At 42.4% G+C, this 19,013-nt stretch overlaps 1 protein-coding gene across 1 annotated transcript in view; it reads right to left on the minus strand.

Moving 5' to 3' along the window:
* Positions 1-883: 883 nt before the first annotated feature.
* WDFY3 (WD repeat and FYVE domain containing 3) overlaps positions 884-19,013 on the minus strand; it is a 332,419-nt gene continuing 314,289 nt past the window's right edge. The window contains 8 exon segments of the mRNA XM_043973480.1: positions 884-3,637; positions 3,965-4,115; positions 6,769-6,966; positions 7,619-7,730; positions 8,596-8,916; positions 11,132-11,228; positions 15,368-15,550; positions 17,045-17,224. Coding sequence (XP_043829415.1) covers positions 3,992-4,115; positions 6,769-6,966; positions 7,619-7,730; positions 8,596-8,916; positions 11,132-11,228; positions 15,368-15,550; positions 17,045-17,224 — 1,215 coding nt within the window. The 3' untranslated portion in view covers positions 884-3,637; positions 3,965-3,991.

The following is a 19,013-nucleotide window of genomic DNA, read 5'->3' on the forward strand; positions in this document are numbered from 1 at the left end:
AAAAGGAACTTATCTATCCTATCCGCCCTTTCCAGCCCTAACACTGCTATGATTTTGAGAAGGGTATGGGGGGGGGGAGTGAGCGGAGCTTTACATTCTCTTTCAGCCCCCCCACCAAAAGCATTAGTTAAAACAGGAAGCTATCAAATATCATCCCTCTTCTTCTATGTGTGTGTGTGGGGGGGTAGTCTCCTGTTGTTCTAGGATGCCTCCTTGCTTACTTCAAACAATTTTAGTCAATTCAGTCTTTATTGTTATTCCTCAAGGAGTGTTCTTGAAAAAGGATATGGTTAAGGCCGAGGATGATAAGTTTATTAACAATTTGGAATTCTCAAGACATCTGGAGCTCCTCATTTTGGTGTTTACAGAGTATACATGATAATTGTTGACCTGTAAAACCCTTCCTCAGAACTCTGTTTTAATAATTAAAATATATTCCTTATATTTTGGTCAACTCTGGTTTAATACATTCCAAAATACTGTTCTCTAAAGAAAGTAGAGTGGAATGGAGTAGCTCGATCCTAACTTATCTACAATGGGGAGCTGGGTTCTCATTTCCAGCCGTAGGATAGCTACACCTGAGATTTCTGAGTTTTATAGAAGAGAGGATAGAGGCTGGACGGGTGATGACACTGTCAGAGCGAACTCCCAGGGGAGGAAACCTTTTTTTTTTGTTAACAATGCAAGTCAGTATTTACCCCCAGCCATTTATAGTCTTAGAGAGTTGCCCACAACACTGAGAAGACCCTGAATGTTTCAGGAACTGGAGCCCACCTAAGTCTTTCTGGTTTCCAAGGCCAGCTCTCTAGCCTCTACACCATGTTGCCTCTGATTCATGACTAGAAAAAATAAAGCTTTAAACCAGTTATACAAAAGTTCAGGAAGTTTTTATTGGACTCTGCTTAAAAAAAAAATAAAACAGCTTAAAACAACTTTTTGGTGGTAAATAGCAGGTATTTATTTGAAATGGAAAAAAAATACTTAGGTACCTGAACTATTGCATTTAATCATGTATTGTAATTGTATTAATCTACCTTTTTGCATCAGACAGATAGACAATGAACATTCAGATATCACAGATTGCACACTACATAGTAATTCTTCAGGCCTTTTACATAACCACCAAAAAACAGATATTGGATTCTGCAATATAGTACAAAATTCCACAATCCAGTCTTAGCTAGTTATCTTCAATTGAGTTCTGTTGCTGTACAAATCAATGGCTGTTTACTAGGGCTAACAAGTTAATAACTGGACAAAAAATATACATTGCACTGACACAAAAAGTCAGCTGTGTTAATAGTCATGCAACAAGTAAACACACTTGCTGAAATTAAAAATACTTTCTAAAAAGTTTTTAACTGCATAAATATTTTTATACACAGTTCAATTACCAAAACAAAAGTTCTTTAAATGATATAAAGCAAAAAATAAGTTTCTACCAACTTTGTACATAAGAAAGTGCAAAATAATTTCTCTAAAGTGTTTTGCTCTTGTCCAGGTGGATGGTCACTGTGGGCAGCTCACCTTTTCAGAAGCATGACGTTACACCTGCATACTACACACGAATGGCTAAGGACAACATGAATCCTGACGCTTCCAAGAACAAGGCGGAAGAAGGCATGTGAGGTACTTGCAGAGAACAGAGACCACTTGGAAAGATGGCTGTACATTGTGAGTAGGGTTATGTTCAACACGTGGACCCGGATAACAGAAATCGATCCAAGGAAGAGGAGTTTGGATCTTGCTGCTCCAGCTGTTTGGTGTTTTTGCATCAGAAGCAAGAACAAAAGAACAGTTGCCCACAGCGCCAGCTGCCAGAGGAAACAAGACCAGGTGGGGTTGGGGGAGCCACTTTTTGCTCATGGAGTTGGAAAGTTTCAAAGTGTTCATCCCATAGACATTTATGTTACAGAGGAATCAGTCCTGAGTAACCAAGTACACAGATTCATATATTCAAGCCTTGACAAAACACCTCGGCCATTTGGTTTGTGGTAAACCTGGTATGGGGAATTTATGGGGAGGGTGCTGCTTTTGAAAAGAAAAAAATGTACAGTAACATGATACAACTTCTCTGCGGAGACAGAGGATAACTTCTTTCAGGGGGATTCATCAATGCCATTAATCCTTTTGTGAAAACAAGAAAGTACTTGAAAATTACATACCTCCTAGATATGTAAATGTTTTAGTAAGTTGGATTTAATATGAGGCCATAATAGGACTATAGATTAAAACATAGGTAAACAAAGATTCATTTTCCTAAGTGTAAGGTACTCACCAGGTGCCTTGACACCAGGAGGAAGAACAATTCTGTCCTTTACTTGGCTCTAGTCCATTGGGTACAAGAATAGTATTACATACCAATGAGTGTGTAATATGTAATATTTAATGCACGTGCATTCAAGTTTGTGAATGTCCATCACCAGGGCTAAAAGATGAAGGGTTGTGGATTTAATTCAGAACTGGTTTTTGTGTAGCGCATTAGCACATGCTCCTTAGGAAGGCCCTTCCTTCTTTAAGGCCATTAACTTTTCTACATTTAAAAAATAACAGGCCTTTTTAGAATTACTACGTGTTTTGAAAAATGTTAAAATCTAGATTACTCTCTCTTTCTCTCAACACACATTAAAAAAAATACCAGTACCAAAGCCTCTTTCCTATTATCTACCCGTAGGCCCTTCACCAGCTTTAATCCCTATAGGTGTATTTACTCTGTGTTCTACTTACGGTGCAAATTAAACAACTGAATATTAAAAATATTGCAATTATATTCATAGTAAAACAAAAAATAGACATTGATATAGTATAAATTGTACTGTTTTCAGGTAGATGGTATTGAATGGTAGAGGTGACCTCAAGTAGTCCTGACACTATCCAGTTATACATCAAGGGTTATATTTGAATTCTGTACAGTTTTTTATTATTATTATTTTTTAAATAAGCCAGTCACCAAAGACGCGTGCTTATACTTTATGCAAGAGAAACTAGCTCTGAGTTACATGCAAGCATATTTCCATTGGTTGAAGGAGGTCTGGGCTGGTTCCTGCACTGCATGAATCAGCTGATTGAATTATTAAATGCTAAGAAGTTACACTATGACCCAAACAGCAGCCCTAGTCTATGTATAAAAGAGACCTTGTTACATATGAACAACACTGAAGTGGTAAGTAGCCAGGTAGAAAATGCCAAGAAAATTGTGATAATTCCTGGTTATCTTACAACTAGAATAATATTCTCTCACACTGTTTGCTTTACAAAGTCGAGGGGCCATATTATTTTGGTGACTAGCCTAGTTTAAATGACGATGCTGTGGGCAACTGAAAGAAAAGACACACATGCATAGGTGGAATTTGAAAGGAGAAAAAAGCCCATAGAGAATGCCTTAGGAAGAGGCTGTTTTTTTAAGCATATTCATAATCAAGTTGATAGATGAGAGATGCCAGATAAACTCTAAGTAGTTCATTAAATGAGTGGTTTAGTCTGAAGTCCCATGTTACAGGCTGTTAATTAAGTTCATATTTAGATAAAAAGGCCATTATAGGTATTTACAATATACACAGTTGCTTGCAAAGAAGGCAGATTTACAACTATCTTCTAAAAAGCCTTTTCTTGTTTTTCAAAACGAGGTTGAGTAGCTCTACAAAAACAAGATACAAGAAAAGATGGTTAGGTGAGGGAGGATTTTCTTCTTTTTCAATAGCCTCTTAACAGGGAGAACTGGGGACTGACAATCTGACTTCTGGGAACCACCTCACGGCCTCCTGGTGCTGTTCCCCCCAAACAGGCTGACCTCCATTACCGTCTCCTGGGCCCCTTTAATTCAATGGTCTTGCTGAAGTTCAGCACTTCAAACACACAGCAGGAAGAGAAGTGTAAACAGAGACTGTTTCAACGCTTTCCAAGTTCACTGCCCAAGACAGGAATTCAGAGCTAGGGTTGGGGGTGAGCAAGGGATCCTGCGCACCTTTGTTTCCAGATGGTCTGGGAAGCCTCAGCAGTTTTTGGGTCCATCTTCTGGGCACCGCTCATGCTGTAGGTTGTAATAACAGTTCTGACAAACACGCACAGGAGATGAGATTTTCAAACGTTTGATTTCAGACTGAAATCTGCTGCACCTGAAGGAAAGGGGGGCGGGGAGAAGGAGTTAGTGGGATATACTCTGCTCATCTCATTCTTTGTTACTTGCATCAAATATAATTCAATTAAAGACCAAATATAAAGTATGCACTAATCCTACGTAGGGCCCAGCCTGGAAAAGGAAGGACCTCAAAGAGTTTGATTTGTGATATGTGCCTGATTTTAGAATCGAAACCATAAATTATTGGTCCATCGAAAAATAATTAAAAATCAGGCCCAGACAGAGATTTGATTGAAGGGAAGAACAGAAGGTTATAACTTTAGAGCTCAGAGGGCATCTAGTCCAAGGGCTCCTTTTACAGGTAAGGTTAAACCACACAGGTAGGACGTGAAGTGTACACTAACCACCGCCTTAATAACAGGGAAGAAAAGCGACCGACCAATAGCAGTGCAAGTAAGTGCCCAGATCACAGGAATGTCTGAAGAGGCAGTGACTCCACTTTCAGAAGAACATTCAGGAGCCCTCCTAGAGTCTACTTGGGAGCTGAAGTGGAGGGGCCCATGCGGGGCTGCTGTTAACTTCCTGGGTTTTGAAAGACCTCCCTTCTTCCTTTTCCGTGGAAACCCGAGTCTCTCACAGAAAAATCCCCCGTTAGGGATTTGGGGAACTAGCTTTTGGCTGCCATGCACATAAATTCTGAATTCATAATAAATAATTAGACAGTACTTAAGACTGCACAGCTGGTTCACTTGGGCATGACCACCCAAAGCTGCATTTTGTCCAGTGCCTTTGCAGGACAATCAGCTGATGTAACTGAGAGCAGTGAAGGCCGCACTTCTCCCACCTCATATCTCCCATGGCCCCAATACAGGACTACGTAGTAGGAATAGCCAGACTCCTCTCAGCAGGGTCAGAGTGCCCGGATGACAGCCGATCTCTATTTACTTTCACCTCATCAGCTCTATTTTTTCAGTTCACAAACACTGGTTTTCTCTCCCTCCTTTTGAACTCCTCCCCACAGTTGTTGGGTGTGTTTTTTTTAAAGAAAAATAAGACCTTGTGATTTTTATATATGGAAAAACCCTAAAACTAACCAACTGGCTAATAAATAATGACAAACTATGGAGGAGATGCCTTTGCAGATTTTCTAGGTCTAAGTGTGGAGGTGGGAAACACATGCTGTATTTCTTGCTCCTCTACCATCTCGACTCCATCTCCCAAAGTGATTCTTCCTACAGCACAGCTCTAACTTTGTCACTTCCCTACTTAACAAACACCCATGGTTTCCCTGTTGCTTATATGATAATCTATGGTACTCATGTAACCTACAGTCAATCAGTGAGTCAGCAATAAGCATTTATTAAATGCTTACTGTGTACCAGGCACTGTGCTAAGTGCTAAGGATACAAAGAATGGCAAAAAAGAAAGCCCTGATCTCGAGAAGCTCACAATCTAATGAGGGAGACAACAAGCAAACAAATATAAATAAGGCAAGCCATATGCCGGATAAAGAAGAAACAATTCAAAGAGGGAAGGTGCTAGAATTAAGAGGAATTGGGGAGGCTTCCTGTATAAGGCAGGATTTTAGCTGGGACTTAAAAGGAGGTCAGCAGCTGAAAATGAGGGAGAGCATTCCAGGCAGGGGGGGACAGCCAGAGAGAATGCCTGGAAATGAGGGTGTCTTGTTTATGGAACAGCCAAGAGGCCAGTGTTACTGGATCCAAGAGGCCTGTGTCAGGGAGTAAGGAGAAAGAAGGCTTGGAAAGCAGATAGATGGGTGGTGTAGTGGAGAGAGCCCCTGCCCTGGAGTCAGGAAGACCTGAGTTGAAATCCATCCTCAAACACTTACTAGCTGTGTGGCTCAGGGCAAGTCACTTAACCCTGACAGAGAGAGAGAGAGGAGGGGGAAAGGAGGGAGGGAAGGGAAGGGAAGAAAAGAGAAGACAGGTTCGGTCAGTCTTTGAATGCCAAACAGAGCATTTTGTATTGGATCCTGGGAAGTAATAGGAAGCCACTGGAGTTTGGTTGAGTGGGGGTGACTGGTCAGAGCTGCATTTTAGGAAAGTAATTATTGTGGGTGAAGAGAGGATGGACTGAATTAGAGGGAGACTGGAGGCAGGCAGAAGCCCCCCAGCAGCTGTGGCAATAATCCAGGCACGAGGTGATATGGGCCTGCACCAGGATGGGGGGAGTGTCAGAGAGAAAGGGGAATATTTGGGAGATATCACAAAGGTGAAATCTACAGGCTTGGATATGGGGGGTGAGAGATCACAAGAAATCCGAGATGACTCGTAGGTTGGGAGCCTGAGGTAGCCGGAGGACGGTGCTGTCCTCTCTGATAAGAGGGAAGGTGGGGGCCACTCTAGATGTTCTGCTTGTTGCTCATCTCTATGTCTTTGCACCAGCCATTCCTCAAGGCTGGAATACATCCTCCCTCAGCTTCACCTCTTGGATGCCTTGTTTCTTTCCAAGCTCAGGTCATATGCCCCATTCTACATGAAATGTTTCATGACCCTCCCAACTGCTAATCATCCCCCTCCCCCGGGCCAAAAATCATCTTCTATTTTGGATACACCAGCACACATTGTCTCTCCCCAGGAGAGTATAAGCCCCCTGAGAACCTAGCCCAGGGCCTGGCCAAGTGACTGGGAGCCCACGGCTGTCGCCAAAGCCCACACAGCTGGTCTTACTTCTGGCAGAAGAGCTGGCCACAGTTCCTGCAGTGGTGTCTCCTTTCTGTGAGAGAGAATCGCACCGAGCAGCCCGAACAGCTGTCGCCTCCTTCATCTTTCACCCAGTGGTCAGCAGCTGAGCGGCCTGGCTGGTCACTCACAGACCAGCTGAAAACTCGGCCTCGACTGTCACCAACGAGGATCCTACTGTGGTCCCTGGAAGAAAAACCATGTTATTATTTGGGACCCCACAACAAGCCTGATTCCTGCTAGTAGAGCTGTGATGAGCTTCCCAGACAGCGGGGATAGGGGAGTACAGAGTACTGAGAACAAGACAGGGCATTTCTCTGTAGAGGGGGACTGAGAAGGAGGCAGTTGTACATCCATGACTCTGGATTCTCCATTTAGCTCTAACTATACCAGGCCTAAGGCCTGCTAAAAGCAAAAATTCCTTATGGTTTTGGGGTTTTTTTGGTTTGGTTTGTTTTTTTGTTTGTCTGGTTTTTTTGGTTTTGTTTTGTTTCATTTGGTTTTGTTTTGTTTTTCAGGGCAATGAGGGTTAAGTGACTTGCCCAGGGCCATACAGCTAGTAAGTGGCAAGTGCCCGAGGCCGGATTTGAACTCAGGTCCCCCTGAATCAGGGCCAGTGTTTTATCCACTGTGCCACCTAGCTGCCCCATGCTTTTAAGTTAAAATAACAATGGATGTTTTCCCCCCTCTTCTTCTTTAGCTCAACCTGGTCTAAATAATACCCTGCTGTAATATAATCTAAAACTTTTCCCCTTCAAGACCCAGCTGATTGGGGACTGCCCCTGGTCCAAGAAGCCACCCTATTTTGGAAAGCGGATCAGGGACGTCTTTTACTCACTTGGAGATGCCCAGTGCGGTGATCTCCGCTGGGTGAGCATTGTCTTTTCGATCAAATGCCGTGTGCATAGTTAATTTGCTCCTAAATACCAGCTGCCGCTCCCACCTGTATCCTAGAGAAGACAATGAGAAGATGTTACTTTTGGAGTGAGGGAAGTTGACACTTCCCAGATCAAGACTTGCTACAGTCCCTCGTTCGTGCAGGATGAGATTCTAAGCCACTTTTCTAGACAGTCAGAGCATGTGCCTTTGGCCAAGGGCCAAATCCTGTACAGAAGAATAGATTCAGAGCTGGAAAGGACCTGGGAAGCCACTGAATTGAGCCTTGTCATCTCTCAGATGAGGAAACTGAGGCCCCCAAAGGCCAAGCTAACTCCTTAAGGCCCCCCAGTGTCTCACAGGGACTGAGGCTGGCCCTTCTGTGCCACACTGCTGCTGACGGTGTGGGCTAAAAGCTACCCTTAGAGAGGGTGCCTCTAAGTAGTGTTCTCACCCCATGCCCACTGCTGGACTCACAAAAGCCAGTGCTCTTGAGGAAATATCTCCTCAAGCTTTATCAGCAGCTGGAGTCAGTCACTAAGTTCAATTTTTTTTAAGAAACTGAAAGTTTTCAAGACAAAAAAACCAATTTCTCTGAATTGAGAAACACTTCTTCTGTCATCAAACAAAGGAACATAGCAATGCGCTACATTTTAGAATGCTTTTCTCCAAATACCAAGCCCACAAGCTTGCTTCAGACTCATCACGAGATAAGACCACCCCTCGATAAGCACTACTTTGACTTTATAGGAAAAGAACCTTCATTCCTTGGGCTCCTAAAGTCCTACAGAAAATAATGTTGAAAACAAAGGCAGTGGCTCCTGCCTCACTGCACTGAATCCTGTCCCTGCCCCTGCCCTCCTCAGGCCCAGCAGGCTACAATCCTTCCATCTTTCCTTGCCCAGGTCCCATGGGGCAGACAGAGCAGGTTTCAATTACCAGGTTTCAGGTTGTTATAATGCCGGACGTCAACAGGATATGGGTGGGGGTGGTTGAGAGGACCCTGAAGATGGGCTCTGGTCTGTCCTTCTGAATAGTTGACAAATATGAAGCCATCTTTCTCATCCAGACTGAGCTGGTCTGACCAGCGCCTGGAGTCATCTGAGCCGCTGTCGGCCGACCAAGCTGATGCTCGGCAAGATGCAGCCCTTGGTCTGTGGCTCACGCTGCCTGGCTGACTGGGAGCCTCCTTAGGGTCTTGGACAACGTTCTGCTCCTCTGCTTCAGAGTCACTGCTGTCTTCATCTTGGCCTTCTTGCCCTGGATCACACAATGGCAGGATTAAAGGAGGGACTGTCTCCAAAACAGTCTTTCTAAAAAACCATCTTATGTTTCTGAATGATTTGGGGGGGGGGCAATGAGGGGTTAAGTGACTTGCCCAGGGTCACACAGCTAGTAAGTGTCAAGTGTCTGAGGCCAGGTTTGAACTCAGGTCCTCCTGAATCCAGGGCCACCTAGCTGCCCTTGTTTCTGTTTGTTTCTTTTTGTGAGGCAATTGGGGTTAAGTGACTTGCCCAGGGTCACACAGCTAGTAAGTGTCAAGTGCCTGAGGCCAGGTTTGAACTCAGGTCCTCCTGGCTCTAGGGCCAGTGCTCTATCCACTGTGCCACCTAGCTGCCCCTGCCCTTGTTTCTGAATGGTTGCTAGGACTGCATTTTCTTTTTCCAGCACTGCTCAGGCAATCGCAATGCCTACCGCATCTTTCCTTAGCTTTCTACTCCACCCAGGTATCAATCAATCGATCAATAGGCATTTATTAATTACCTACTATAAACAAGGCACTTTGCTAGTCATAGCGATACAGGACACAGAATGTAACAATTCTTACTTGAAGGGATCTTACTTTCTGAGGAGACAATAGAGCATATATAAGTATATTCAGAATAAGTACAAAGTATTCATTCACATACAAAGCAGGACAGGCTTCATGCCAATCGGGTGCTTGAGCTGCATCATCTACACTTGATTCTCCTTCTCCTTTTGTGGAACAAGCCTCAGACAACAATGTTTTCCATTCCCTAAACAATCAGGTGTCTTTTCCTTCTAACTGTAGTTGGTGATGTAGACATTTACTTACTGTGGCCAGTCAAGGTTATAGGCAAATAGAGTGTTTACCTGAAAAGGGCAAGGTCAATTCTTCCTTAACTCACCCACAGTCTAGGGTGGTGCTTTGTATATACAGTGAGCCAGTGTTGACAGATTTCCTTCACTGAGAGAGTGTGGAGAGCAATTTCAACTAACTTTTGATGGTAGATGTTCTGTAGGAGGGGCTTCTCTTGGACTTTACCACCTCCTCCAAGTCAAAGAACTAAGGCCTTCTAAGACAGGCCACTTGGAGCTTGTAAGAGCTGACCAAATGATTGTTCTGTATTTCTGGATCACAGGAGAGACTCACTTTCAATATAGCAGGTGAATTTTAGTGTGTTTTACACAAGATGGATCAAATTATTCCTCCTTCAGTTGAAATCTGAAGTCTTAGCTTCCAGCATGAGCCTCTGACTGGTCAGCTCTACAGAAGAAACCATTCTGACCTTTTTAAGAACACAGAGGGGGGCAGTTAGGTGGCACAGTGGATAGAGCACTGGCCCTGGAGTCAGGAGGACCTGAGTTCAAATCTGCTCTCAGACACTTAACACTTACTAGCTGTGTGACCCTGGGCAAGTCACTTAACCCCAATTGCCTCACTCAAAAAAAAAAAAAAACCAACACAGAGGACACCGTGCGCTTACATACCCTGAGGAGATAACAGTTATAATTTGGGGGTGAAGGGTGAATGGCAGTCCCATATTTTGATGTGTCCATTGCTGGGCAGTGAACTGAACTAAATATTGCTGATCTGATCAAAGATACCACACACTGTGGAATCCTCTCTCAAAATTTAGTAAGACCTAGCCAAACTAAAGCTATAAAATATAGTCATGTGATTTAAATCTATACTTATGTAATGGGGAGTGAGGGAGAGAAGGTCTGGTGCATGCTTGGAGTGCTTCAGATGTTGTCTTCACAAGATACCATCTTGCAGGAAATTAGTGATAAAGTGTAACAGAAATGTTTTGGCGAGACTAGGAATCCAATTAGGTGGCAGCCATGCTAGGAATGAATACTCCAACAGAGACCGGGGTGATAGGGAGGAGAGTGTGCCCCTAAGATGTTGTAGGAAATGTTTGAATGTTTATTTTTGTAATATGTTTGAAGTAGATATCCCCTTGTAAAAGCTAATTGGCATTAAGTGGTTTCATGGAACTGGGGTGCTGGTCACTGGTCCCTAACAATGGGGAGCAAAGGGAAGGCGGGGACAGCAGAGAAAAGAGACATATTAAACTCCTCAGGACACCCTAACACCACAAGGGGCAATTTAGTAGGTCTGGCTCTGAGAGAGGTGGGAATAGAGTAGACTGTGCCATACTTAGGTTTTGTTGTTTTGTTTTTAAATAAATGAAAATCATTGAAAAAAGGTTTAGAAATAAATCGATACCTATTTGTGCTTCTGGACAGTCTTCTTGCATTTCCAGGTCTTCAACAGGCTCAGGAGCTGGTGTTTCAGGAACTTGCAAAAATTCCATCCGCCAAAACTGATTTTGAAATGATAAAAGAAGATAAAAAATAAATTCAACAAACAAATTATGGGCCATTGGCGATCTTTTGTAGAGTCTTAAGAGACACTTCCAAAAACATGTAACTGAGTCTCATGTCGATTTCCCCAGTGATGGCTACAAGACAGGAAATACTTCTGGATTATGAGGGAAGACAAGTTGTTTGGGCACAAGTCGAGAAAGAATGTCAGTCACAGTTATTCATAAGAAGGACGGGCTGAGTGATGTAAAAGCCCACACCTGTGTCTTGTGTGGCACTTAATATGTGTTGAATAGACTGGTATAAATAAAAATTGACATGTTATGACCTAACTGGATAATAATTAGCACAGTGCCTGGCACAATGGAGGAACTTAATAAAAACTGACAACTGGCCTTGGGGTCAGTCAAGTTCTGGGTTTGAATCCTGCCTCGGACACTTACTGGCTGAAGCATCACTTTATCCCTCAGTCTCCATATCTTCACCTATAAAATGGGGATGGTATCATCTCCACCTCCTGACCTCAGGGAAGCTTTCAGAACTGCCCAGCGAGGCAGGTACATCAGCCTTCCTCAGCCCGCTTTGACAGAGGAGGAAGCGAGAGAGTGGACTCAGTGCTCCAGGCCAGTTCAGTAAGTCAGGCCTTTCTGGAACATCATTTACAAGGCTGGTGCCACTGCTGGAGTTGATGCATGGAATTTGGAGGCTACCACCCAGCAGCAAAATGGGATGGAAAACAGGCATGGGACGGCTAGGGGAGCTGAGGAGTGTACTGAAGTTATGGAGGGGACACTAATTAAGTCTCCTTGTTCTCTGAACAGAAGAACTAGAGATATAAGGAAGACCTTCCTATGGAAAAACTACCATTTACCCCCAAAGGGCAAGTCCAGAGGTACCTGGGTATTCAGACTGCCCCTGCAGGCACAGAAAGGTTCTGGGATCTGTGGTCTCAATAGGGGGTATGAATTCACCTTCCCACTCCTCAGTCTAGAGTGGGGCAAGAATAAAAGAGCCCAGAGGCAGGACAAAAGGCTGAAACAGCTGAGAGTGAAGATGAGATGAGGCTCGTATTTGTGTAAAGAAATAATTACTATTTGAGGTTTTTATGAGCCCCATCTTTTGGCTAGAATTAAGAAAAAAAAACAAAACCTCGGCGCACACTGGCCTCTGGGGCTCCACCCACTGGTTGTAGCAGTCGCCATGGTGCTGGCACCTCACGTCATCACCACTCACTGATGCCTACATGGGCCTGGCAAAATTATAATGATTGGAAGCCTAGTGAGGGGAGTCATGTGACTGTCAGAGCGGCCAGCCAATTGGCTGGGGGCTGTGTGTGTGTGGTCAGCCTGGGGTCTGCTGGGAAGAAGGGAGGGTTTTCCACCATTCTAGCTTGAAGTTGGAAGGTGACAGGATGCTGCTGTGTGTTCTCAGCTGATTCCTGGATGGTGGTGTAGTTCAGGTTGTATAATTTCCCTTTCCCCATTTTATTTCCTTTCTCTTGATCCTACTGATTCTGTTTGTGTTTAAAAAAACAAAGTTCGTTCTTGTTAAATAAATCCTGCTCTGTTTTGAGGGAGGCTGTCTCCTTTGTCCCAATATTGTGGCAAGCTGCTTAGATAACGCTCCCCAATTAAAAATTGGTTCCCACATTTGGAATAGAGAAAGTATGGCAGCATGAGCCCAACATTGATGGGGAAGAGACAGAAGCTCCCACACACATTTCTCCATGGAGAATCTGGCCATTGCTGGCCTGGGTCTAGGGGCCACAGCCACTGCTCCTTAGAGCAGAACTGTTGGATGTGGCAGGAACAGACTGATGCTTCTGACATTTGTTGATTTTTGAGACTAGGAAAAAGCAAAAGAATATTGAAGATTTAACTTCTCTTCTCCTTCCTCTACCTGCGGCTAGCAGACATTTTCTATATGATTTCTCTATTTCTTTCATTGTTTCTAATTCTTTATGTTTGTGTCATACAAACTCTGACTTTAATCATATAAACTATGATCATAATAAGGACTCATGAATGCTCAGTGTCTCTTGTCTATCAATTAGTTACTCATTGTGGGTCCTGCTGTGATAAAATGATGAGATTTAGCAGATACTCAAAGACCCACCTGGTGATTAATCTAAACTGACTGAATCAAGTGAGAGTGATTGACTGCTGATTAGCCTACTTCAAGTTAACTAGATTGTAATCACACCTGGCTAGTCCTTAATCCAGTGAACCAATGGATTTCGATGATGCCAACCAATCAGCTTGAAGAAGTGTATAAGGACCGCCTCTGTTACAGACCTATAAAAAGTTTCCATGAGAGTTCGTGATTGAAGTAGGCTTGTGGTGGAGGACTTGAGGAAGAACCAGACCAGGCTGGAACTCTAGACTAGGTAGGCTTTTCTTAACTTTCTGAACTCCATGTGAATACCTGTATGCTTTAACAAATGTTTAATGCCCAAAGACTGGTGCTGAAGCTTCTAATTTAAGGCGACCACAATTTAGATTTTAAACATCACACTGTGATGGAGGAAACCAGAGAATAGCTTGGAAGACAGAACTAAACAGGACAGAAGTAGGAACCTTGGTCTAAAACACTCTCTTTTATCATCGGAGGTGGAGGCAAGGGAGAAAGAATCTTATGTTTTGTTTTTATTAGCAACTCTTATAAGCTCATAAATAGGAAAGACAGATGAATCCCATGATTTGGGACTTCTGATACCTAGCCTGTGGAATCCTATTTTATTGAAGCTTGCAGCTCCAGAGTGAAGGGGTAGAACAGAGGCAATAAGCTGCTGTTTGTCCCTTTTTTCTCAAAGAGGACCATAACATTAGGAGGTGATGTCACGACTTGCACTGAATTGGACTTAAGTGAGGGAGGGCTGTGCAGGGTCACCAACCTCACTCCCTCCAGAGCCATCTGGGTCCAGTGGCAAGATAAACATCAGGACAACTGGAGATGGTCCCAAATGGTTTTTGTTGTTGTTGTTGTTTTTGTTTTTTTGCGTGGCAATGGGGGTTAAGTGACTTGCCCAGGGTCACACAGCTAGTAAGTGTCAAGTGTCTGAGGCCAGATTTGAACTCGAGTACTCCTGAATCCAGGGCCAGTGCTTTATCCACTGTGCCACCTAGCCGCCCCCCCCCCCCAAATGTTTTTTTTAAAGGCAAATGGGGTTGTGACTTTCCCTGGGTAACACAGCTAGTAAGTGTCTGAGGTGAGATTTGAACTCAAGTCCTCCTGACTCCAGGGCCAGTGCACCCCCTGGACTGCTGGTGGTGTGTGGGATGGGGAGGCCCTGCTTTGGGCCTAGCTGAAATTTTGAAGGTAGAAGGTAAAGGAAAAAGTGATACTTCTGACTTTTGGTGTCCTCACATAGCCAAACCCTACCAGACAATGCCATCTGCTGGTACATATTAAATGTGTCTACACACTTAAACAGCAAATATTTGAGAATATTTTATTTATAAAGGTCTAACCAAATCTATTTTTCAGGGGGCTAGATATAGACTAAAACATCTCTTGAAATCCTTTTTAAGTTCAATGATTTCTACTTGGAGGCAGGCATAATTTACAAATTATTTTACATTTACAAATGTGTCTAGATAATTGTTTGATGGAGAGAGGTTATTAATTTTTATGATAGCATTATGCCCTTAGGGTCACAGTCTAGTTTAAAGCTATGTGATGGTCAACAACAGTATTTATTAAGCACCTCTTATGTACCAGTAAGTGCTCAGATTCACAGGAAGGCAAAAAAAAGTCCCTGCTCAAAGAACACAAAGTCTAATGGGGAGACAACATGCAAACAACTATGTACAAACAAGATCTATGCAGAATAAGTGGAAATAATCTATAGAAGGAAGCTAACAGAAATAATGAGGATGGATAAAATTGTCTGGTAGAAGGTGGAATTTTAGCTGGCACTTGGAGGAGACAGATGATGAGAGAGAGAATTCCAGTTATGGGGGACATCCAGTGAAAATGGCCAGAGCTGGGAGATGGAACATTAATATGAGGAACAGTAAGCAGGATGGTGTAACTGGGTCAGAGTACTGGAAAGGCAAGAAAAGGCTGGGTGCTGTCGAGTCAGATTGAGCGGCTATTAGCTCGGGAGCGGAACACAGTACTTGATTCATTTACTTACCCGGACTACCCCATCTGAATGTCCCGTTACAATGACATTTTGTGTGTCCCATTCATTCATCTCTGACATGCAGCAACACACTATTTGCTGACTTCGGCCAGTGAATGTGTTAACGCTCACAATAGGGTTCCCGTTGATGCTCCAAACATGGATATATGTGCCGGCACAAGAGACTATATCCCCCTGAAAAGATAGGCCCAAAAGGACAAATTATGACTTTTCCCCCCCTATAGAGACAGGCTAGTTTTAGAAGCACATCTAATCCCTAGGCTTTCTGAAAAATTCCAGCCCTTAGCTCATTACAAGTTTTTTTTTTTTTTTGTTGTTTGTTTGTTTGGGGTTTTTTTTTTTAGTATTTGAGATATCTTAGTATGTAATAATTTAGGACATGTTCTCCCTCTAGCTTCAAAGGTTTTAAACAGAGAGCATTTTAAAAGCAGAGACAGATTCGATTTAAAATATATAAATATATTTAAAATATATTAGGTTTAGTAGTAAGGACAGAGCTTGAACAAGCTCCCATTGCTCTTCTAGCTTATTTCTAGTTTCTTAATTAAGCATGTCAGCAAGTAATATTTGAGTACAAAATGCTGTTTATATTTAGAAAAATTGGAGAAGCACTCCTTTTCCTGCTGACTGGTAAGAAGTCATAAAACAACACTTCTTAATTTATAAAATGAGAACAAATTTGAGGCACAAATAAGATGGGAGAAAATCTAGTTCATATAAAACCATTTTCTTAATAAATGGTACTGCTAAATTTCTCTTTTAGAAGTTTAAACATTTTATATAATATGAATTATTTTTAAAACCCTTGATTGATAAATGAAGGTAAAGAGAAGACAGTTGTAATTTTGCACATCTCCTGTACCGACTGAGGAAGTGATCTGATAAATGACTATACTGTGGGCAGAAGTCCTTAGGCCCTTTAAAATTTACAAAGAAGGGTGCCCAAAGCCAAGGGGAGACCAGGAGGCAACATGAAGATCAAGACACATGAAGGGAGGAGATAAGCTTAAAAAAAAAAAAAGGTTCTTTCTCACTCTGGTTTTAGTCAGTCCCTTTAGGCAACACTGAATGACCCTGATTAGGAACAGAAACAACAGTGAAAGTCGGCTTGTCCAAAAGGAAGCCAAACTGCTTGTTAGGCTCAACCCACGGAGATACATTTCACTCACACAGGCTGAGAAACGCAGAAATGCCATCATTTTTATTCCAGAACTTGGTCCCTGGGGGTGGTTTTGGGGTCAGTATATTTTCTCTATAATTGCCAGGTGTTTTATTCTTAAGAAGCAGACAACATAGACACTGAATTCTCTAGGGTCCCTTTTAGCCCCCAAATTTTATGATCTCATGAAAGATAATAATGTCTTTACAAAATACCAAACTCTTTAGATATTAAATAAGTATATTCCATAATGTTTTGTTCAAATGAAATCTTTTTTAAAAAAACATATGAAGGGTTAATGGACAATTTAATGGTTACCAGCACAGGTGTCTTGGTTCATAAACCTAAACATTCATGCTCTTTTATAAATATAACATAAATTGAGGAAAAGGTATTTGGTTTTTTGGGTAAAACCAGAGAAAGCCTATGTAATTAAGATAAAGCAAACCCTTTCACCATGATTGCTCATTTTCCTAAACAGAAATGATGGGAAGTTATTTACTACTTACCGTTAATTCATTGATGCAAACAGCTGAAACAGGAGCTCGGTGACCCCGAAGCTGAGTTAAAAACGACAGTTTGTTCAAATCCCAGATGATGCACGTTCGATCACGTGACCCACTGACAATGATGTGATAGGCTAAGGAGGCTGTCGAACAGGTAACGGTATCGGTGTGGCCAAGCAATGCCTGCGACACACAGAAAACAGTAAAATGATGGTGGTGCCCAAGTCACGGCCGAATTCTTAGGAAGGACCTATCCAAATGCTGAGCAGAAGGCACCCACACATCCAGGACAAAGTATTTCTTAGTACAGAGGCATCTCAAAATTCAGAGACTCTGTGCCTCCTTTTAAATGCTTTAGCCCAAGTAATTAGGGTCACTGCTCCCCTAAAACATCTTCAGTGACAAGCCGTATCTACTAAATAAAATGTAAAACCATGATGAGCACTTAACACCCTCCCCCATTTGACTTGTACTGACTTCTCCAACCTTGGTTCATGTTGTTCCCCACGATACCCCGCTTCCCCTGCCACCATAGACATCTTCATCCACTGAAGTCACTGCTTTCATTTGAGACCCTCCTCCTTCCGGAAGCCTTCCCCAGCTCACTGAGGGGAAAGGGTCATCGTCCTCAAATCTGTTGAGACCTCTGCTCTTGAGCAAGGCCAATGCAGGTCAAGCACTAGCTTTCACATCCAATTCACAAGGAATTAAAGTGTTAAATTCTTACTGTTCCTTTAGGTCATGAACTCTTTTGCACGGAACTCCAGGAGAAAGAGTTAGGCTGGCAAAGAGGCTATCTAGACCTGACCTTCTCTCTGGATGGAGGATCATGAGGGTTATGAAAACCCTTCTCCAAACAAGGAGTTATTTGAGTCTGGGGAAATTTATGCTGAAAAAGTTCTAGAATTGAGTGCCCCCTTTCACTCAGAATAACAAGAACTTTCATGTTCTGAAAGAAAAAGAAATCTATTAATTCTGATAAACACTCTAGAATCTGCACAAAATATTCATTTGTTTTAAAATTCTAGTGATCTTTACGTGGAGTTTGGCAAACCTCAAAGAGCTATTTGATGTTTAGTTCTGACTTATCAAACACTATTAACATACTCCAGAAATCTACTCCCTGAACCGAATGTTCTGTTTGAAACTGTGTAAAATGTGAAGTGCCACATACACGTGAGTTATATATTATCATTGTTATTTACTGACACCTAAAAATACTGCCAGTGACTTGGTGATACCTGGGTAAATCCTCAAGTCTCGTGAGTGAGATTTTCCCCAACCCTTTAGATAGAAGTGATTTAACTGTGATCTAGTCAGTATCATATACTACAAGTTATAATTTAATAATCAGCATATAGTTTATAAATTGTGATTTAACTTGTTTAAGTATTTCTTCTAGAGCAAATAAGGCAGTGGTGCTTATAAAACTCTGTTAGATGAACACAAGATTGACTTTAGCTTTGACAATATAGATATGAATTACTTACTGTAGACAATATCACACTTGTCTGATTCTATGTTAAAGAATGTCTTTTTAGACATACTAAAAAGTTAGACTGGCCCACTGTCACAACAGCATGTCAAGTAAATTGACTGTTCATTTGTAGACTGTATGTCCAGACATATATTATTTTTTGTTTTGTTTTGTTTTTTGGTGAGGCAATTGGGGGTAAGTGTCAAGTGTGTGAGGCCAGATTTGAACTCAGGTCCTCCTGAATCCAGGGCCAGTGCTCTATCGCGCCACCTAGCTACCCCCAGACATATATTATTTTGAATGACTTTATGTGTCTTGGTGGACTGTAAAATGGGAGGAGTTTGTCTAAAATTTGTAGGGTAAATAAGCATTTAAGCCTCATATGGGTATAAAAGTATAGGCCAGTACTGCTCAGGGTCTTTGGGTTCCAGATCTAAGACCAGCTTTATTGTGAGACAGGTGCCCTCTCTCAATAAACCTATCTTTCTATGGCTT

The sequence above is a fragment of the Dromiciops gliroides genome, chromosome 6 (assembly GCF_019393635.1).
Source record: "Dromiciops gliroides isolate mDroGli1 chromosome 6, mDroGli1.pri, whole genome shotgun sequence".
In the NCBI taxonomy this organism is placed as follows: Eukaryota; Metazoa; Chordata; class Mammalia; order Microbiotheria; family Microbiotheriidae; genus Dromiciops; species Dromiciops gliroides.